General features: G+C 35.9%; 4 protein-coding genes across 4 annotated transcripts in view; all 4 read left to right on the forward strand.

Annotated features, from left to right (window-relative positions):
• The window catches only part of LOC123870773 (aquaporin-like), a 22,998-nt gene continuing 6,767 nt past the window's right edge, over positions 1-16,231 (forward strand). The window contains exons 1-2 of the mRNA XM_045914181.1: positions 1-1,244; positions 7,295-7,300. Coding sequence (XP_045770137.1) covers positions 245-1,063 — 819 coding nt within the window. The 5' untranslated portion in view covers positions 1-244 and the 3' untranslated portion in view covers positions 1,064-1,244; positions 7,295-7,300. The remainder of the gene's footprint in view (positions 1,245-7,294; positions 7,301-16,231) is intronic.
• LOC123870772 (esterase FE4-like) lies at positions 8,241-11,744 on the forward strand. The gene is made up of 4 exons (XM_045914180.1): positions 8,241-8,379; positions 9,012-9,223; positions 9,467-10,731; positions 11,522-11,744. The coding sequence occupies exons 2-4, from the start codon at positions 9,038-9,040 to the stop codon at positions 11,691-11,693; spliced, it is 1,623 nt and encodes a 540-aa protein (XP_045770136.1). The 5' UTR covers positions 8,241-8,379; positions 9,012-9,037; the 3' UTR covers positions 11,694-11,744.
• The window catches only part of LOC123870770 (esterase FE4-like), a 22,883-nt gene continuing 19,370 nt past the window's right edge, over positions 12,719-16,231 (forward strand). The window contains exon 1 of the mRNA XM_045914179.1: positions 12,719-12,798. The gene's annotated coding sequence lies outside the window, so the exon portion shown is untranslated. The remainder of the gene's footprint in view (positions 12,799-16,231) is intronic.
• LOC123870981 (venom carboxylesterase-6-like) overlaps positions 13,910-16,231 on the forward strand; it is a 3,389-nt gene continuing 1,067 nt past the window's right edge. The window contains exons 1-3 of the mRNA XM_045914497.1: positions 13,910-13,949; positions 14,526-14,732; positions 15,090-16,170. Of these exons, the coding sequence (XP_045770453.1) occupies positions 14,547-14,732; positions 15,090-16,170 (1,267 nt within the window). The 5' untranslated portion in view covers positions 13,910-13,949; positions 14,526-14,546. The remainder of the gene's footprint in view (positions 13,950-14,525; positions 14,733-15,089; positions 16,171-16,231) is intronic.

Raw genomic sequence — 16,231 nt, forward strand, 5'->3', positions numbered from 1 at the left:
AGACGTAATATGGACGTTTTGATAAAGGTATCATATCTGTACGTATTTAACACAAAATGCCGTGATTGTATCAAACACTGATGTGTGATTTCACCAGATTGCAAGCAGAACACCTTGTGTTAACACGTATACGTATAAGGAAAAACGTGTTATTCCTGAATCTTCATACAATTAGTGACTATTGTAATGTGATTCATTCGTTCGGTAGCTTCAGGACACGCAACCGGTTATTAAACCACAAACAATGACAATGGATAATCATCTCGAATCTGCAACAGATGAAATGATGGCGAAGGAAGACAAGCCAAAACAGTCAAAAGGACTGCGCCTTTGGTGGACAAATAACTGGAGAGCTATCCTTTCTGAACTGGTGTCCACGTCATTGTTGCTATTCCTTGGATGTATGGGATGTATACCAATAGATGGTTTCCCAAAAAATCCACCGTTATATGGTGCTCTTGGATTTGGATTAATAGTTCTCATCAACATCCAGACATTTGGAGGTATATCTGGTGCGTACATGAACCCTGCAGTGACGTTAGCTGGAGTGATCTGGGGTAAAATGTCTGTAGCTCTTGGATTTGCGTATTTTGTTGTACAATGCTTGGGCGCTGTCATCGGTTTTGGCGCTCTCATGGGAATGTCGCCCATAGATTTATATACAGACGGAGTTTGTACCACCCAACCTCATGAAAAGCATAATATATACCAAGCTTTGGGAATTGAAATTTTATTGACGGCATCTTTAGTGTTCATTAATTGCAATTTATGGGATCCAGTTAATGCGGATAAAGATGGGTCCAATCCAATTAAATTGGGCCTGACTGTCGCTGGTCTGTCAGTCGCAGGAGGCCCTTTGACCGGGGCTAGTATGAATCCAGCGAGATCATTTGCACCAGCAGTTTGGACCAACACTTGGAACGGACATTGGATATATTGGGTGGGACCTTTAGTTGGATCAGTGTTGGCTGTATTATTTTACAAATATATTTGGTTGAAAGTTGAAAAAGTTAAATTACCTGAAGTGCTTCCTTGGACTGAGACTAATAATGGTGAAGCATAGACAATATTTACTTAGACTCGGCCTCGAATAATGCAAATTATAGATAGGTATTCAAATATTTTTTGTACAGTTCCCAAAACGTAAAGTATTATGACAGTGGAACTCGTGTGTGTGTGTTTTTTTTTATCTGAACAAATAATATGAACTTGGCATTATTAAGACTTTAAATATACATTAAGTAGTTGGTTCTCAGCAGTCAGTTTCTATAATGATAATAGTCGAATAGTTGGTAATATTAATGTAAATATATACCTTATTACGTAGAAAATATGAATAGAATAATTTGTAAATATGAACGACTCGAAAATACGACGAAACGCTTCGAGAAAAGGGAGATAGTGCTGCGCCCTTTAGTTTAGCTCGCTTTGGCGGGGACACTACCCCTCTGTTATTATATTCTGTGCTATTACCCCTGTGTAGGTACATAAAGACCTACTCTCATCCAAATACATATTCGACTAGTATGCTTCTTAATATTATTAGCCCTACAAGTGTAAATTAAAAATTTATAACACCCCCGACAAGTGAAGGTTACAGTAACTAGAAAAGAGCTGATAACTTTCGAACGGCTGAACCGATTTTCTTAGATTATACCTTAGAACACTCTCGATCAAGCCACATTTCAAACAAAAAAAACTAAATTAAAATCGGTTCATTAGTTTAGGAGCTACGATGCCACAGACAGATACACAAATACACATATACACACGTGAAACTTATAACACCCCTCCTTCTTGGGTCGGGGGTAAAAAATCATATTTAAAAAATTCTTATAAAACATGTTAGAGAATATTATTATATTTGGTTTCAAACAGTATTGTTTGGAATTAAATAGGTTGTTGATAGTCATATCTCGTAATACGAATCTATCCTCGCTAGTTTTGCAAAAGGTCATATTTCAACCTTTTTCCTTTATTTTGACTGGGAAAACCATTATTGTTAATCCTCTTCCTTGTATCAGTTTTACGTTTATAATGACAATGCAACTTTTGTCCGCCTGATGTAGAATTCATGTCTGAAATTAACTTCAGTGGACCCCCGGTAATCCGACAACATGTCGGATTACAGAGGGTGCCGGATTAGACAGGGGCCAGATTACCGGGGGTTCATGTCACTGTATATGGATTCTTCGCTATATATACAGGTTGTAACCAGAACACTAGCAAAAACTTAGCGATAATATTATACTACCTTAATAGTTAATACAATCCAAGGCCAATAACCATTTGCCTTGTCTTAGGTTTAGTGATTTAGTATTTTTCAAAGCCGCATTGTATAGCGTGCAAAACTCGGGTCAATGCCCCACCTACGACGCGGCATTGACTTCGAGTGGCCTATTTACGGAACGTTCGTTGAACTCTAGCGTCAATCAGATGTTTTATTAGCAATATATTGTAAACTTTTAAAAAAAAAGGGTTTAAAAAAAATTGTCGTTGTTCTTTTTATAACATCTTATGTACCATCATCAGTACCATCATCGGTCTTCGTGTTTGCTAGCGTTCTGTTGACACCCTGTATATGTAATTAGAAGGCTAGTAAAAACCTAGCGCTATTATTATACTACATAACACAATTCAATACTAATAACAATTTGCCTTATTCTTGCCTTGTACTAATATTTCTAAGGTAGTATTTTTCAAACCTGCAATGTATAGCGAGCACTCCGCGGACTACGCTAGTCAACTGTCAGTCAAACCCCCGACCCAAACGACCCAAAAAGAGAGGTGTTATAAGTTTGACGTGTGTATTTGTGTATCTGTCTGTAGCATCGTAGCTCCTAAACTAATGAACCAATTTTAATTTAGTTTTTTTTGTTTGAAAGGTGGCTTGATCGAGAATGTTCTTAGCTATAATCCAGGAAAACCTTCACTTGTCGGGGGTGTTATGAATTTTTAATTTACACTTGTAATTGCAATACATTGCAAACTTTAAGACAATACAGCATTTTTAATTTTAATTTCGCGGTTTTTTATGGTATCTTATCAATAATATATCGTTGTTCTTGCTACTGTTTTAATAACACCCTGTTACTTTTATTATTTACACAATAATTATTAATCTTTTGGCCAGTAAGTGCAAAACATTAGCAAGAAGTGGCATTGAGCAGGTCATGTTTGTCGCAGACGGGGGTCAGACGTGTTTTCATTTATTTATACAGATATAAGTTAGCTCTTGACTGCCATCTCACCAGGTGGTAAGTGATGATGCAGTCTAAGATGGAAGTGGGCTAACCTGGAAGGAGTATGGCAGTTTTTTATCAAATCCATAAGTTCCCCTTGGTATCTACACGGCATTGGGCCGGAACGCTAAATCGCTTAGCGGCAAGGCTTTGCCGGTGGGGTGATAACTAGCCACGGCCGAAGCCTCCCACCAGACAAACAGGAAATTCCGAACTCCTACCGGGAATCGAACCCGGGAACTCCCACTTATAAGACCACAGCGCTTACCATTGAGCCCTGGGTCGTCAAAATCGTTGTCTGATGGAAATGGGAGACTGGATACAGGTACGCGACCTCTGACGACCTCCACCTCTTGATGGACCTCCACTTGATAAGACGACCTTAACATGATGACGCTTAGTGGCTGGATGAGATACGCCAAGGACCATGTGCTGTAGAGTGCTCTCGAAAAGTACTTACCTACCTGCTCAGTTTGGTTTTGAAATAAACAATGCATATTTTTTTAAATAAAAAATAGCGAGCAAACGAGCAGGCGGGTCACCTGATGTTAAGTGATTACCGTCGCCCATGAACATTTGCAGCACCAGAGGAACCGCTTATAATATGATTTAAGTTAAAAATATGATTAATAATGTTCTTGAAATCAGTCGATTATATGATGTTGTGTTAATTTGTAATACTAATTACTCATTATCCGATAATAATTTATAGGTCATTTAGTGGGCGTGTTTATATTATATTTCACATATAAACAAGTGACCATAATAGACAGAGAGTAGTCACAGATTGTGTATTTCTATTGCCGCTATAACAACAAATAATAAAAAAACCGGCCAAGTGCGAGTCAGACTCGCGCAGGTTCCGTACTCGGGTATTTTTGCGACATTTTGCTCAAGAAAACTATTATGCATAAATAAAAATCTGTTTTAGAATGTACAAGTAAAGCCCTTTCATATGATACCCCACTTGGTATAGTTATCTTACTTTAAAAATTGAAACAAATTTTTATGTTTTTCCTGTGACGTTACCACAAATTCACGGTTTTCAGGTTTATTCCTTTACTTGTGCTATAAGACCTACTTATCTGCCAAATTTCATAATTCTAGGTCAACGAAAAGTACCCTATAGGTTTCTTGACAGACACGACGGACGGACAGACGGACAGATAGACAGACAGACAGGCAACAAAATGATCCTATAAGGGTTCCGTTTTTCTTTTTGAGGTACGGAACACAAAAAATTCAAAATGGCCGCCATGAAAATGAAAATAAAATAAAAAGTAAGTATATTATATTGTCATATTATGTTGTACGATGGTACGGAGTCCTTGGTGTGCGAGACCGACTCGCACTTGGCCGGTTTTATTAATAACTGTGCACTCTACCTACCTGTAGTACTTACTGCTCATAATGTTATCAAACCGATGCATATCTTTTGGAAGTGTATCATTCCAAAATATCGATAAATCTAATCATGATATATCGATACGTTTACAGATTGTAACGTAGGTACGTGCCCATAGAAACATAGAAGTATGGAATATTATTGTAAATTAACCAATTGAAAAGAGCAACCGCTGAGTTTCTTGCTGGTTCTTTTTGGTAGCGGCATTCCGAACCAGTGGTAAATTATTTGACGATTCAAAAGCACATGTAAAAGTTTATTTGAATAAAAATCTATTCTGTTCTATTCTATTCTATTCTGTTCTATTCTATTCTATAGTAGTAGTACGAGTACTCTACGAGTACTTATACCTCGATCTCAGTTCACCATAGTAATGAAACTTGTAACAAAACCTCGAGGCTTTACACTAGCAGGCTATGAAACGACTAAACGAAGGGTTTTGCGCTACGTAGGTAGTTAGTATAGTATCCACCAGTTATTTATTTCAAGTTCAGTTCAATTAAACTTTAGCAATCAAAAATAAATAGCAATTTCCGCCTGATGTTTGTTTGGTATTACGAATTCTTATGTTTTTGTAATAATTTGGAATCCTATAAAAAAATCGGTCAAGTGTAAGTCGGACTCGCACCCGAAAGGTTCCGTACCATCATACAAGAATTGACACTTTTTAATTTTTTAAATTATCATTTTGAAAATTTTATCATTTAGTGGCAATTGAAATCACGTCATTCTGTGTCATTCACGTGTGTAACTATTACGGTTAGAGTTGAACTATTACCTACGGAAAAAATACGGTTCACGAGATACAGGCCGCCGAAATACAGACAGACGGGACGAACGAATGAACGGACGGACGAACAACGGAGGCCCCCGTCCCGTTAGCACGCTTCGGGTACGGAACTCTAAAAATGAAACAAGCACCTAGGTATCATTCCTAGCTAAGAGCTATTGATATTCAAGTCTGCAGCAACCGGCCTCAGTGAAAACCTAACAAATCAAACCTCACAACAATCCTGATCACGTAAGAACCAACGATGTGTATCGTTAGTGTATTTCCCGCGGGAAATTACTACTGACTGGCTCTTCGTCCAACGACCAAATATCAGACTGATATTAAGGCCGGAATAACCATTCGTGAAGTCGGGGGTTTTATCTCGGGCACGCACCTCTAACTTCTCGGAGTTAAATTTTTAAGCAATTAAATATATCACTAATAATAATAATAATATAGCTTTCACTAGCTGTAAAGAAAATATCGTGTGGAAACCTGTATGCCAGAGAGTTCTCCATAATGTCCTCAAAGGTGTGTGAAGTCTGCCAATCCGCACTGGGCCTCATATTTTTATTTCATTTTATTTAAAACAAACATAATCCATTTTAATTACTACAATATTTCAATGTGCATTCCGGTGCATCAAAAACCTGTCCGGGTTTATCCGTGCACCTTATGTTCGCTCTACTTAAATAATAATAGGCGTAATACTTCACTAGTCATTACATTTAAACAACCCTTAATAATACCATCATTGTGTCTAAAAAACCTACACCTACCTATTACCTAAATAACTGCCCAAAATCCCTAAATCTAATCATGAGAGAATATGAGACGGTACCTTACAAAATTATGCGAGTTTTCATAGCACGTATCTACGTGTACCACAAAAGAAGCATATTATAATTTTTATTTTCCCACAAGAAATTTCTTGTGGAAAAATAAAAATTTGTTACCTAGTCTAGTTTGTTACCGATCGATTTTGACTTAATTTACCACGGAGGTAGTATGGAGGTACCTATCCTGGATACCTTAATTACCCAAATTTACGCAGATGAAGTTGCAGTCCTCAGATAAGTAGTAATTTTATATCAAAGAAATTAAAATAGGTTTTCATATTGGGAACGGGAACCCTATGGGTCCAGATTATATACGTAAATATTTAATAGGTAATTCGGTTTAAAAGATTCAATATTGATGGACGTCTATGTTATTTAGGTACACAAACCACAAGAGAGGTAGGTATTGTTTGTGGTAAAGGCTAAAGCATACTTATAAAAGAACACGCTACTAATACTTTAACCTGTTTTTTCTGTTCCGTGACTTTAACGGTGAAATAAAGCACGTATGAAATCGTCACTGTTCATTCATCACTATTGATTCTTTTTGTGATACCCCAAGGTTTAGTAGATAATTATAAAAAGTTATAGTTCGATTTTAAGTAGCATACTTTTTGAAAAAACTCAGTTTTCCAAAATTACCGTGCTTTTGGCGTGTTTTTTAACTCAAGAAAAAAACCCTTTTGAGTTTAGTCGCTTTGAACTCAGACGCAAATAGAGACGTCTTATAAAAATTTGTGTATCTGTGTGTCGGTTTGTGGTATCGTAGCGCTCAAACGGATGGACCGATTTAAATGCAGTTTTCTTTACTGAAAGCGTGTTTAATCGAGATGATTCCTAGTTATGTTTGATGAAAATCGGTTCAACCGTTTGAAAATTATCACCTGTTTTCTCAACCGCTATTAATTAAATTAGTTGCACATATCTTATGGACTCGATCCCGACTACTGTGCAATTTATTATGGTAACCATGGTATTGGTACTATGGTATACATGGTGCCTATCGGAGGAGATGAAAAATTATAATAAAAGACAGTCATCAGTCTAGCGCTGGATTAGACGCACTGTATCCACTGAGAAGAACAATGTGATACGGCCTTTATCACTACTGCCAAGATAATTAGCAGGATCTTGTTAAGTTTCGCGAAGAAGTTCAGTAAAAACCCGCGTGTTTTTTGTGTGCAGTGTGCACTGTTAAAAGTCTGTTGGTACTCTGTTCGAGGTATATATACCTTTGCTTACCTATCAGCTATAAATAAAAAACCGGCCAAGTGCGAGTCAGACTCGCGCACTGAGGGTTCCATACTTGGGTATTTTTTCCAACATTTTGCACGATAAATCAAAAACTTTCTTGACAGACACGACGGACGGACAGACGGACAGACAGACAGACAGACAGACAACAAAGTGTTCCTATAAGGGTAAAGTTTTTCCTTTTCAGGTACGAAACCCTAAAAAACCGACTAAGTGCGAGTCAGACTATTGTCTGACAATTTACACAATAATTCTGACAGTATACAGACACGTCTCTATTTGTCAGACCAAGGGTTCGTAACAATAATTATTATCTGCTGCCTCAAAAAAAATCTTTTCTTTTTGGTTTTTCTTAGAAGATTTCTCTCGTTTGGACTGCGTAATTAAATTTGTTTGTAAGAAGTTAGAGACTCCTTTTATTTTTCCTGTAATAAGTAATGACAATAGATTCTAACTATTGCAATTATTGAATTTTTTCGCAATAAAGTTAGGTAAGCATTTAGTAAAATTTGGTAGAAATTTTCCCAAGTCGATAGAATTAGTAGTTACTTAAATAAGCGATTGTGACGGACAAACGGACAGACAGATGGGCAGACAGTCGCTTCACAAGGGTTCCTTTTTACGATTTCGATACAGAACCCTAAAAAGATATAATGTTCAGTGCCATCTTCCCGATAAACACTTCACTTGCAATAGACGTAATATCATATGAAAACTCTTAGAAAGAGATAAGAGTTAAGAACTTTAAAACGTCTCTACAATAAATAATAATTTATTATAATATTTAAACAAAAAAGAAGAATACAGTTTTAAAGTTATCCTATGTACTATTTGAGTTTCCAGAAGCTTGAGAGCCTTGGGATTTAGGTAAAAACTATAGTTAAAAAACTAGTATATTTTATTGATTTTCTTATAGAAAACGTCACAATGTAACATAAAGCTAGCTATATCTAATGAGTGTATGAGTGTACAAATCATGCCCGTGTGGAATGGTGCCAAGAATACTGACTGTATTTCTGCACTGGACAGTTAGGCTGATACTTTGCTCAAAAACTGAACCAGCCCTTCTATCACCAAAATATTTTTATTCTTTAAATAAATACCACGAGCTATAAGAAAGATAAACAGACACAATATATTATTAGTATTTAAAAGTAAGTAAATGGCTATACATTGATGTTGGTACCACCTGGACACACACACACACACACACACACACACACACACACACACACACACACACACCCACTCACACACACACAAAAAAATTGTAATAGGCAAAAATATCACATAATAAATATAATTAGCAGCTTTGGTTTCGTTAGGGTGGAATTTCTGGTAATCCTTTCTTCGTGGATATACTATGAGAAAATATATTTTTATGACTTCATTATGTAGCATTTTCTGAGAGAGAACTTTCTCTTACTAGACCCAGCAGTTTGGTCTATAGATAGGTTTATCATGTTTCTCCTTGAAAACATACATGTGACGCTTTTCAGATATTAAATCGAGGTTCCTATCCAGGATGCTATGGAACGGGATATTTTTTTGTGCTTGCGGGTTTCTAGTATCAGTGACAGGTGTACCTGATTCACGAGTTGTTAATATACATCAGGGGCCTGTAAAAGGTTACATGGCACCAGAAGGTGGCGTCTTTGTGTTCTATGGTATACCATATGCTACGGCACCAACCGGACCCCAAAAATTTAGGGTAAGATTATAACAAGTTAATTTAATACAATACTAAGTTAATTTAATCAATATCGAAATAGATTATTGTAAGATCTCGAATTATTATCTTTAATACGTCATTAATTGTCATGTTCATCTACGATTCTTCCTACAATTATTTCGGGTTTTCACAAGGTCTTGCTTTACTTTCTTAACAAAATTGATAGGTACAAAATTTGCTTTTTTGATTTTTTTTAAATCGCTTTATCTTTCTTCGTTGTAGCCACCTCTACCGCCTCCTACCTGGACGACTACATTTGAAGCTGTTCAAACAAACATTATCTGTCCACAAAATCTTGCCCTAACTAATTACGAAGGCGAGTTTATGATGCAAGAAGACTGTCTTATTGCTAACTTATACGTCCCTGATACAGAAGAAACAAATCTTCCCGTACTTGTTTATGTCCATGGAGGGGCATTCCAATATGGATACGGTTCAAAAAGAGCACCAATACATTTAGTTCAGAGCAAGAAAATAATAGCTGTTAATTTCAATTATCGTCTTGGAGCCCATGGCTTCCTATGTCTTGGTACAGAAGATGTACCCGGCAATGCTGGTATGAAAGACCAAGTTGCATTACTCCGATGGGTGCAAAAAAATATTGCACAGTTTGGTGGCAATCCAAATGATGTTACTATTAATGGATGCAGTTCTGGAGGTGCATCTGTCGATCTTCTGATGATATCTAAGATTGCAAATGGATTGTTTCACAGAGTTATACCAGAAAGTGGATCCAAAACTGCCCCGTTTAGTGTACAAGTCGATTCCATTGCAAACGCAAAAAGAATTGCCAAAGAGTTGAACTGTAGCACAGTTGATGATATTGATAATTTAGAAAATTTCTATAAGACAGCTCCATACGAGAAATTGTATGAAATTGACTTGGGAAATGAAAAGGATACTTCCATTGTTTTTTTGCCTTGTATTGAACGTGATATTGGCGATGAAATGTTCCTAGATGATGATCCAGTAAATATTATAAAGAACGGTGAATACACCAAATTGCCAATGCTATATGGAGTAACTGATATGGAAGGTATTTATAGAATGAATAATTTTGATAATTGGAAAGACCAGATGAACATAAACTTTGCTGATTTTATTCCGGTGAATTTAAAGTTTTCTAACATGGAAGAAAAAGAAGAAGTTGCACAAAAAATAAAAGAATTTTATTTTGGGAATGAAACAATCAATGAAGAAAGTGTGCTAGACTACGTCAAATACTTTTCGGATGTTATGTTTGGTTATGGAACTGCAAGGAGCGTGAAAATGCAAGTCGAAGCGGGCAATAGCCAAATATACTTGTACGAATATGCATTTGTAGATGATAGTGAGGATTATATTCCTTACACAAATATCCGTGGGGCTGATCATTGCGCACAGGCGCATGCAATATTATATTTAGGAGATGAAAGTAAGCTATCGCAAGAATACAAAAATATGATGTCAGTTATGAGAGACCTCTGGCTTAATTTTATCACAACAGGGTAAGTTTTCGATATAATACTATGTACCTATAAAAACATAAAGTTTAAAAACGTAGAACAGACCGTACTTATAAAAAACAACAGACAAACGGTCCATACTTAGTGAGTTTTTTGCAAGTATGAAATTCTTTGTGCATGTATGAAATTTCACTTATATGCAAGCTTTTAGGAAATGAACCAATAAACACACTCATTCTTTGTTGTTACGCTCTTAACAAGGCGGTTCTGGTCATCACTGCAGTGCTGTGGCTCGCTTAACATTGCGTCACGATTTATCTCTCATGACTGCTTCCCTTGGGCTACTTGCATCACTTGATTTGTCCATCTTATGGGCATCTACCACGTGATCTAGTGCCCTCTACTCTTCCTTGAACTACAAGACGTTCAAAAGAGACATCGTCGCGACCAACAGAGTTGTGTCAAGTCAAGAGTGAATACCAGCCACTTGCCACCAGCTCTGATTGCAGCCAAGCGCTAGTCTATGAATAAAAAGAAACACACACTCACACATTCTTAGTTGTTTTTAATTACTGTACAGTTTAAGTTCTTTGTTTCTATTAGGTTAAGCAGTTTGTTCAATTTTGTCGCTCTAGTTCTATTGTTAAGTTGTGAATAGTGTTACTGTAGTTGATATAATATGTATATTTACCAATATTGTTTGATAGATTTAAGTTAAGTATACATATTTTTAATACTTAAATAATATATAATTGTTAACTGTCCCAAATAAATAAAAATTAAAAATTAAAAATATACTTTCGGGTTTAATCAATGTTGGTTGCTTTTACAGAAAACCGGTTCCAGATGGTTCGAAGTATCCAGCCTGGCCGCCTGTAGGATATAATCGGTCTCCATACATGTCCATTAATGGCACTCTTGCACTGAAAACTCAGTTCCTTGGAAATCGTGCACCTTTCTGGGATGAAATATATGAGAAACATTATGCAAAACCAGAATTTTGAATTTTTATAAGTACTCAAATTTTTTGATACAAATTAAAAAATTATAATTTACGGATTTGATTTATTCCACTCAAATAATCACGTTGTTAAATACTTATTGGTGTATAGTCTGTCAAATGAATATTAGAAACTAGATGATGCCCGCATCGTCCACATGAATTTAGGTTTTTCAAAAATTCCGTGGGAATTCTTTGCAGTTCCGGAATAAAAAGCTGCCTGTGTCATTTCCGGGTTGCAAGCTAACTCTGTACCTTTCATCAAAATCGGTTAAAATGTTGGAAAAAGCTGAAAAGCTAGCAGACCGACAGACAGACGCACTTTCGTATTTATTAATAAATATTAGTAAGTATGGATTACGGTCATAATAATTTCTTTGGCTGTAACTTGCTACGTACGTTTTATCATGGAAAATCTAAGATCTAAAGATTAATAATATCAGATATCTAAAATATTTAATATCTAGAGAGCTAAAGAGAGCTACTCATAGATATAACGTGTACGGTACCATAGCTGTTGATTATGACAACACCCCACGTGTTGTCATATTTATTAAAAACCGGCCAAGTGCGAGTCAGACTCGCGCACTGAGGGTTCCATACTCGGGTATTTTTTCCAACATTTTGCACGATAAATCAAAAACTGTTATAAGTACATAAAAATAAATAAAAATCTGTTTTAGAATGTATACGTAAAGCCCTTTCATATGATATCCCACTTGGTAAAGTTTGGAAATTGAAACACATTTTAATTTTTTTTAAATGATGTAACCACAAATTCGCAGTTTTCAGATATATTCCTGTACTTGTGCTATAAGACCTATCTACCTGCCAAACTTCATAATTCTAGGTTAACGGGAAGTACTCTATAGGTTTCTTGACAGCTAGACAGACAGACAGACAACAAAGTTATCCTATAAGGGTTCCGTTTTTCCTTTTGAGGTACGGAACCCTAAAAAACAAGCTAACTGGCCGACTGATCTATCAACGCACAGATCATGGTTTCATGGTCAGTTTGCGTCGCGGTAACAACGCGCATAGTGCGTCTCTTTATTTCAGCGAAAGGATATGTACTTGTTTACCTTTTAAGTAAAGTAAGGAAAACTAAAGTAGGTATACAATATACGTCCCGTGACTGGAATAATGTGTTACGGCTTTATTCAATACGACCCAGATAATTAGCAGTTTCTTGAGAAGTTTTCCAAAAAGTTCCACAATCAAAATCCTGCGTGTTTTTTACTCGACTGCGGCAAAGCCAAAAGGAAAGTTTATGATTTTAGCAGTCTATGTATGTATGTATGTGGGTATGTATGTTTGTATCCAGATTCTGAGTGTTCCACCGTAGCGCCTAAACTACTAGGCCAATTTTGATGAATGATCGATTCGTCGTAAAGGTCAGGGTGACATAGGCTACTTCTATACGAAAAAAATTGATCTAACGGATGTTACATGAAAAGAAGTGGGGGTCCCAAACAATGTTTTTTTACTTTGTATCATAATAATATTTCAGCGTTTATTAAGACGATCGCAGGCGGCTTTTAGTTTTCAACTTTATCTTTTTGTGTACACATTTCTGTATCTTACCTTTACCGATCCGTTAACAAAAAACCGGTCAAGTCCGAGTCGGACTCGCATGCGAAGGGATCCGTACCATCGTACAAGATATATACCTAACTCTGCAAGTAAATAACGGTCTGCGCCATTTATATGTGATCTAGTGAATTAAATTTTTTGTGATCACATTTTAATTTTTTTTTTGTTAATCTTACCACAAATTCACAGTTTTCGGATTTTTTCCTTTACTTCTGCTATAAGACCTAATTGCCATAATTTCATGATTCTAGGTCAATGGGAAGTACCCTATAGATTTTCTTGACAGATGGTCAGACAGACAGACAACAAAGTGATCCTATAAGGGTTCCGTTTTCCTTTTTAGCTATGGAACCCTAAAAATAGATAATAATAATATGAAGTGTCATCTCTCAGTGGTATTTGCCGATAAATACTTCAGTTGTTTAAGATGTTATTTTTATTATATCTTTTGTTTTGAATTCCGTACTTCATAGTATTCTTTAGAATATCGTTGGAAATAGTTGAAACATTTAAAATTACTGAATTTTTTGTAGTATTTATTCCAGTAGAGGTAAAAAAATTGTAACTTAAAAGTGTTGTGGTGCTGTTAACTTATTATTTGAGTTTCCGGGTTCTTGAGAAACATATACCTACTTATCTATTACCTAATATTTAATCAAACTGGTTCGTAAGTATAATTTGTTGGTTTATCATAATTATTTCGCTAGTGTTTGTACAATTACTGCCGAAATGACTAAAATGAACCAATCCGTAATTTGTCGAAAAGTTACTTAGCGACGTTTTTAATTATTATTATTGTTATAGTAAAAAAAAACCGCCAAGTGCGAGTCAGACTCGCGTATCGAGGGTTCCGTACTGTTTTTTTCGACACTATGCACGATAAATCTAAAAGTATTAAGAATAAATAAAAATAAATAGAAACCTGTTGTTACAGTGAACCTACAGATAAAGTCCTTTCATGATACCCCACTTGGTATTTAGATTGAGAATAGAAAATATTTATTGATTATTTGTATTTTAAATTTTTTTTTAATCATGTAACCACAAATTCATGGTTCTGGATAGACGGACATGCGGAATCCCTAAAAAGACGATATATTATTATAATTATCTACACGCAAAATGTAAGTTACCTATCGCAAGATTACAGATAGGATTAACCGTTGCTTTCGGCCGTTAGCTCTACTTCTTAAAAGCTTCGGTTAATTGCATGGAAACAAGACTATGAAGTTCCACTTTCCAGATATCGAAGTACCTATCAAGGATGTTACGTCATGGACTATTTTTGTGTGTTTACGGATACCTATCGTTAGTGATGGGTGAACCATCCTCCCGACTTGTAAATATAGACCAAGGAGCTGTAAAAGGTTATATGGCTTCAGAAGGCGACGTTTTTGTGTTTTATGGGATACCGTATGCAACAGCACCGACAGGGGATCAAAAATTTAGGGTAAGACTAGTTTGGATTGGCTTCTAAGATGAAGATATGATTAAGTAGAGAAAATGAGAATAGACACTGCGAAAAATCTATTTGATTCTCATAATGTACCTATGATTTATTAAAATATTGAATCTCTTTATTAATAATATAATGTATTGTTGGATTTTCTTAGTAGAATCTACTTTCTAAACCTATGGTAGAGTCCCACACGCAGCATAAGAGATTTAAGTTACATGCCCATACAATAACTCTACAAATAAGTTTTGAATGATAGATTCCGGTATTCTACCAGGTTTAACTTGATTTTCCAATTCAACAGATTTCAAAAATTAATTTTATGTTATTAACTCTTTTATTTTATTTTAGCCACCCCTTCCTCCTCCGTCATGGAATAATACATTTGAAGCTGTTCAAAAAAATATCATCTGCCCACAAAACCTTGCCTTCAGGAACTACAAAGGTGACTTCGTGATGCAAGAAGACTGCCTGATAGCTAATGTATACGTACCCGATACAGAAGACACAAATCTTCCCGTGCTTGTATATCTCCATGGAGGAGCGTTCCAATTTGGATATAGTACACAAAGGTCACCAATACATTTAGTTCAGAGCAAGAAAATAATAGCTGTTAATTTAAATTATCGTCTTGGAGCTCATGGCTTCCTATGTCTTGGTACGGAAGATGCGCCTGGCAATGCTGGTATGAAAGACCAAGTTGCGTTACTGCGATGGGTGCAAAACAATATTGCACAGTTTGGTGGCAACCCAAATGATGTTACTATTAACGGATGCAGCGCTGGAGGTGCCTCTGTGGATTTACTGATGATATCTAAGCTCACTAGAGGATTATTTCACAAAGTGATACCAGAAAGTGGGTCTAAAACAGCCCCGTTCAGTATACAACTAGATCCCATTACAAACGCAAAGAAAATCGCCAAACAGTTAAACTACAGTAATATTGATGATGATATTGATGCTTTAGAAAAAATTTACAAGAGAACACCATATGAAAAGTTATATGAAATTGATTTTGGAATTGAAAAAGACACTTCCCTTGCTTTTTTACCTTGTATTGAACGTGATATTGGCGAGGAGATGTTCTTAGATGATGAACCAGTGAATATAATAAACCATGTTGACTTTCCCAAATTTCCAATGTTGTATGGGATAACTGAAATGGAAGGTATTTATAGAACGAAATATTTTGATGATTGGAAAGAACAGATGAATACAAATTTCGCTGACTTTCTTCCGGTAAATTTAAAATTTTCCAACGAGGCAGAAAAAGAAAAGGTAGCATTAAAAATTAAGCAATTTTACTTTGGAAATGAGTCAATCAGCGAAAGTAGTATGCTAGACTACGTTAAATATTTTACTGATGTTATGTTTGGTTACGGCATAGCAAGAAGCGTGAAAATGCAAGCGGAAGCGGGTAATAACGAAATATGTAAGAGTAGGAGAACTAGCTCCAATAAAACTCGCGCCATTGTTATTATTCATCACAGTTT

Source organism: Maniola jurtina, chromosome 13 (genome assembly GCF_905333055.1).
Source record: "Maniola jurtina chromosome 13, ilManJurt1.1, whole genome shotgun sequence".
Taxonomy (NCBI): Eukaryota; Metazoa; Arthropoda; class Insecta; order Lepidoptera; family Nymphalidae; genus Maniola; species Maniola jurtina.

Coding starts and splice junctions, on each gene's coding strand:
- LOC123870772 (XM_045914180.1), top strand. CDS start 9,038: ATGCTATGGAACGGGATATTTTTTTGTGCTTGCGGGTTTCTAGTATCA. Junction 9,224..9,466: donor CCGGACCCCAAAAATTTAGG/GTAAGATTATAA, acceptor TCTTCGTTGTAG/CCACCTCTACCGCCTCCTAC. Junction 10,732..11,521: donor CTTAATTTTATCACAACAGG/GTAAGTTTTCGA, acceptor TTGCTTTTACAG/AAAACCGGTTCCAGATGGTT.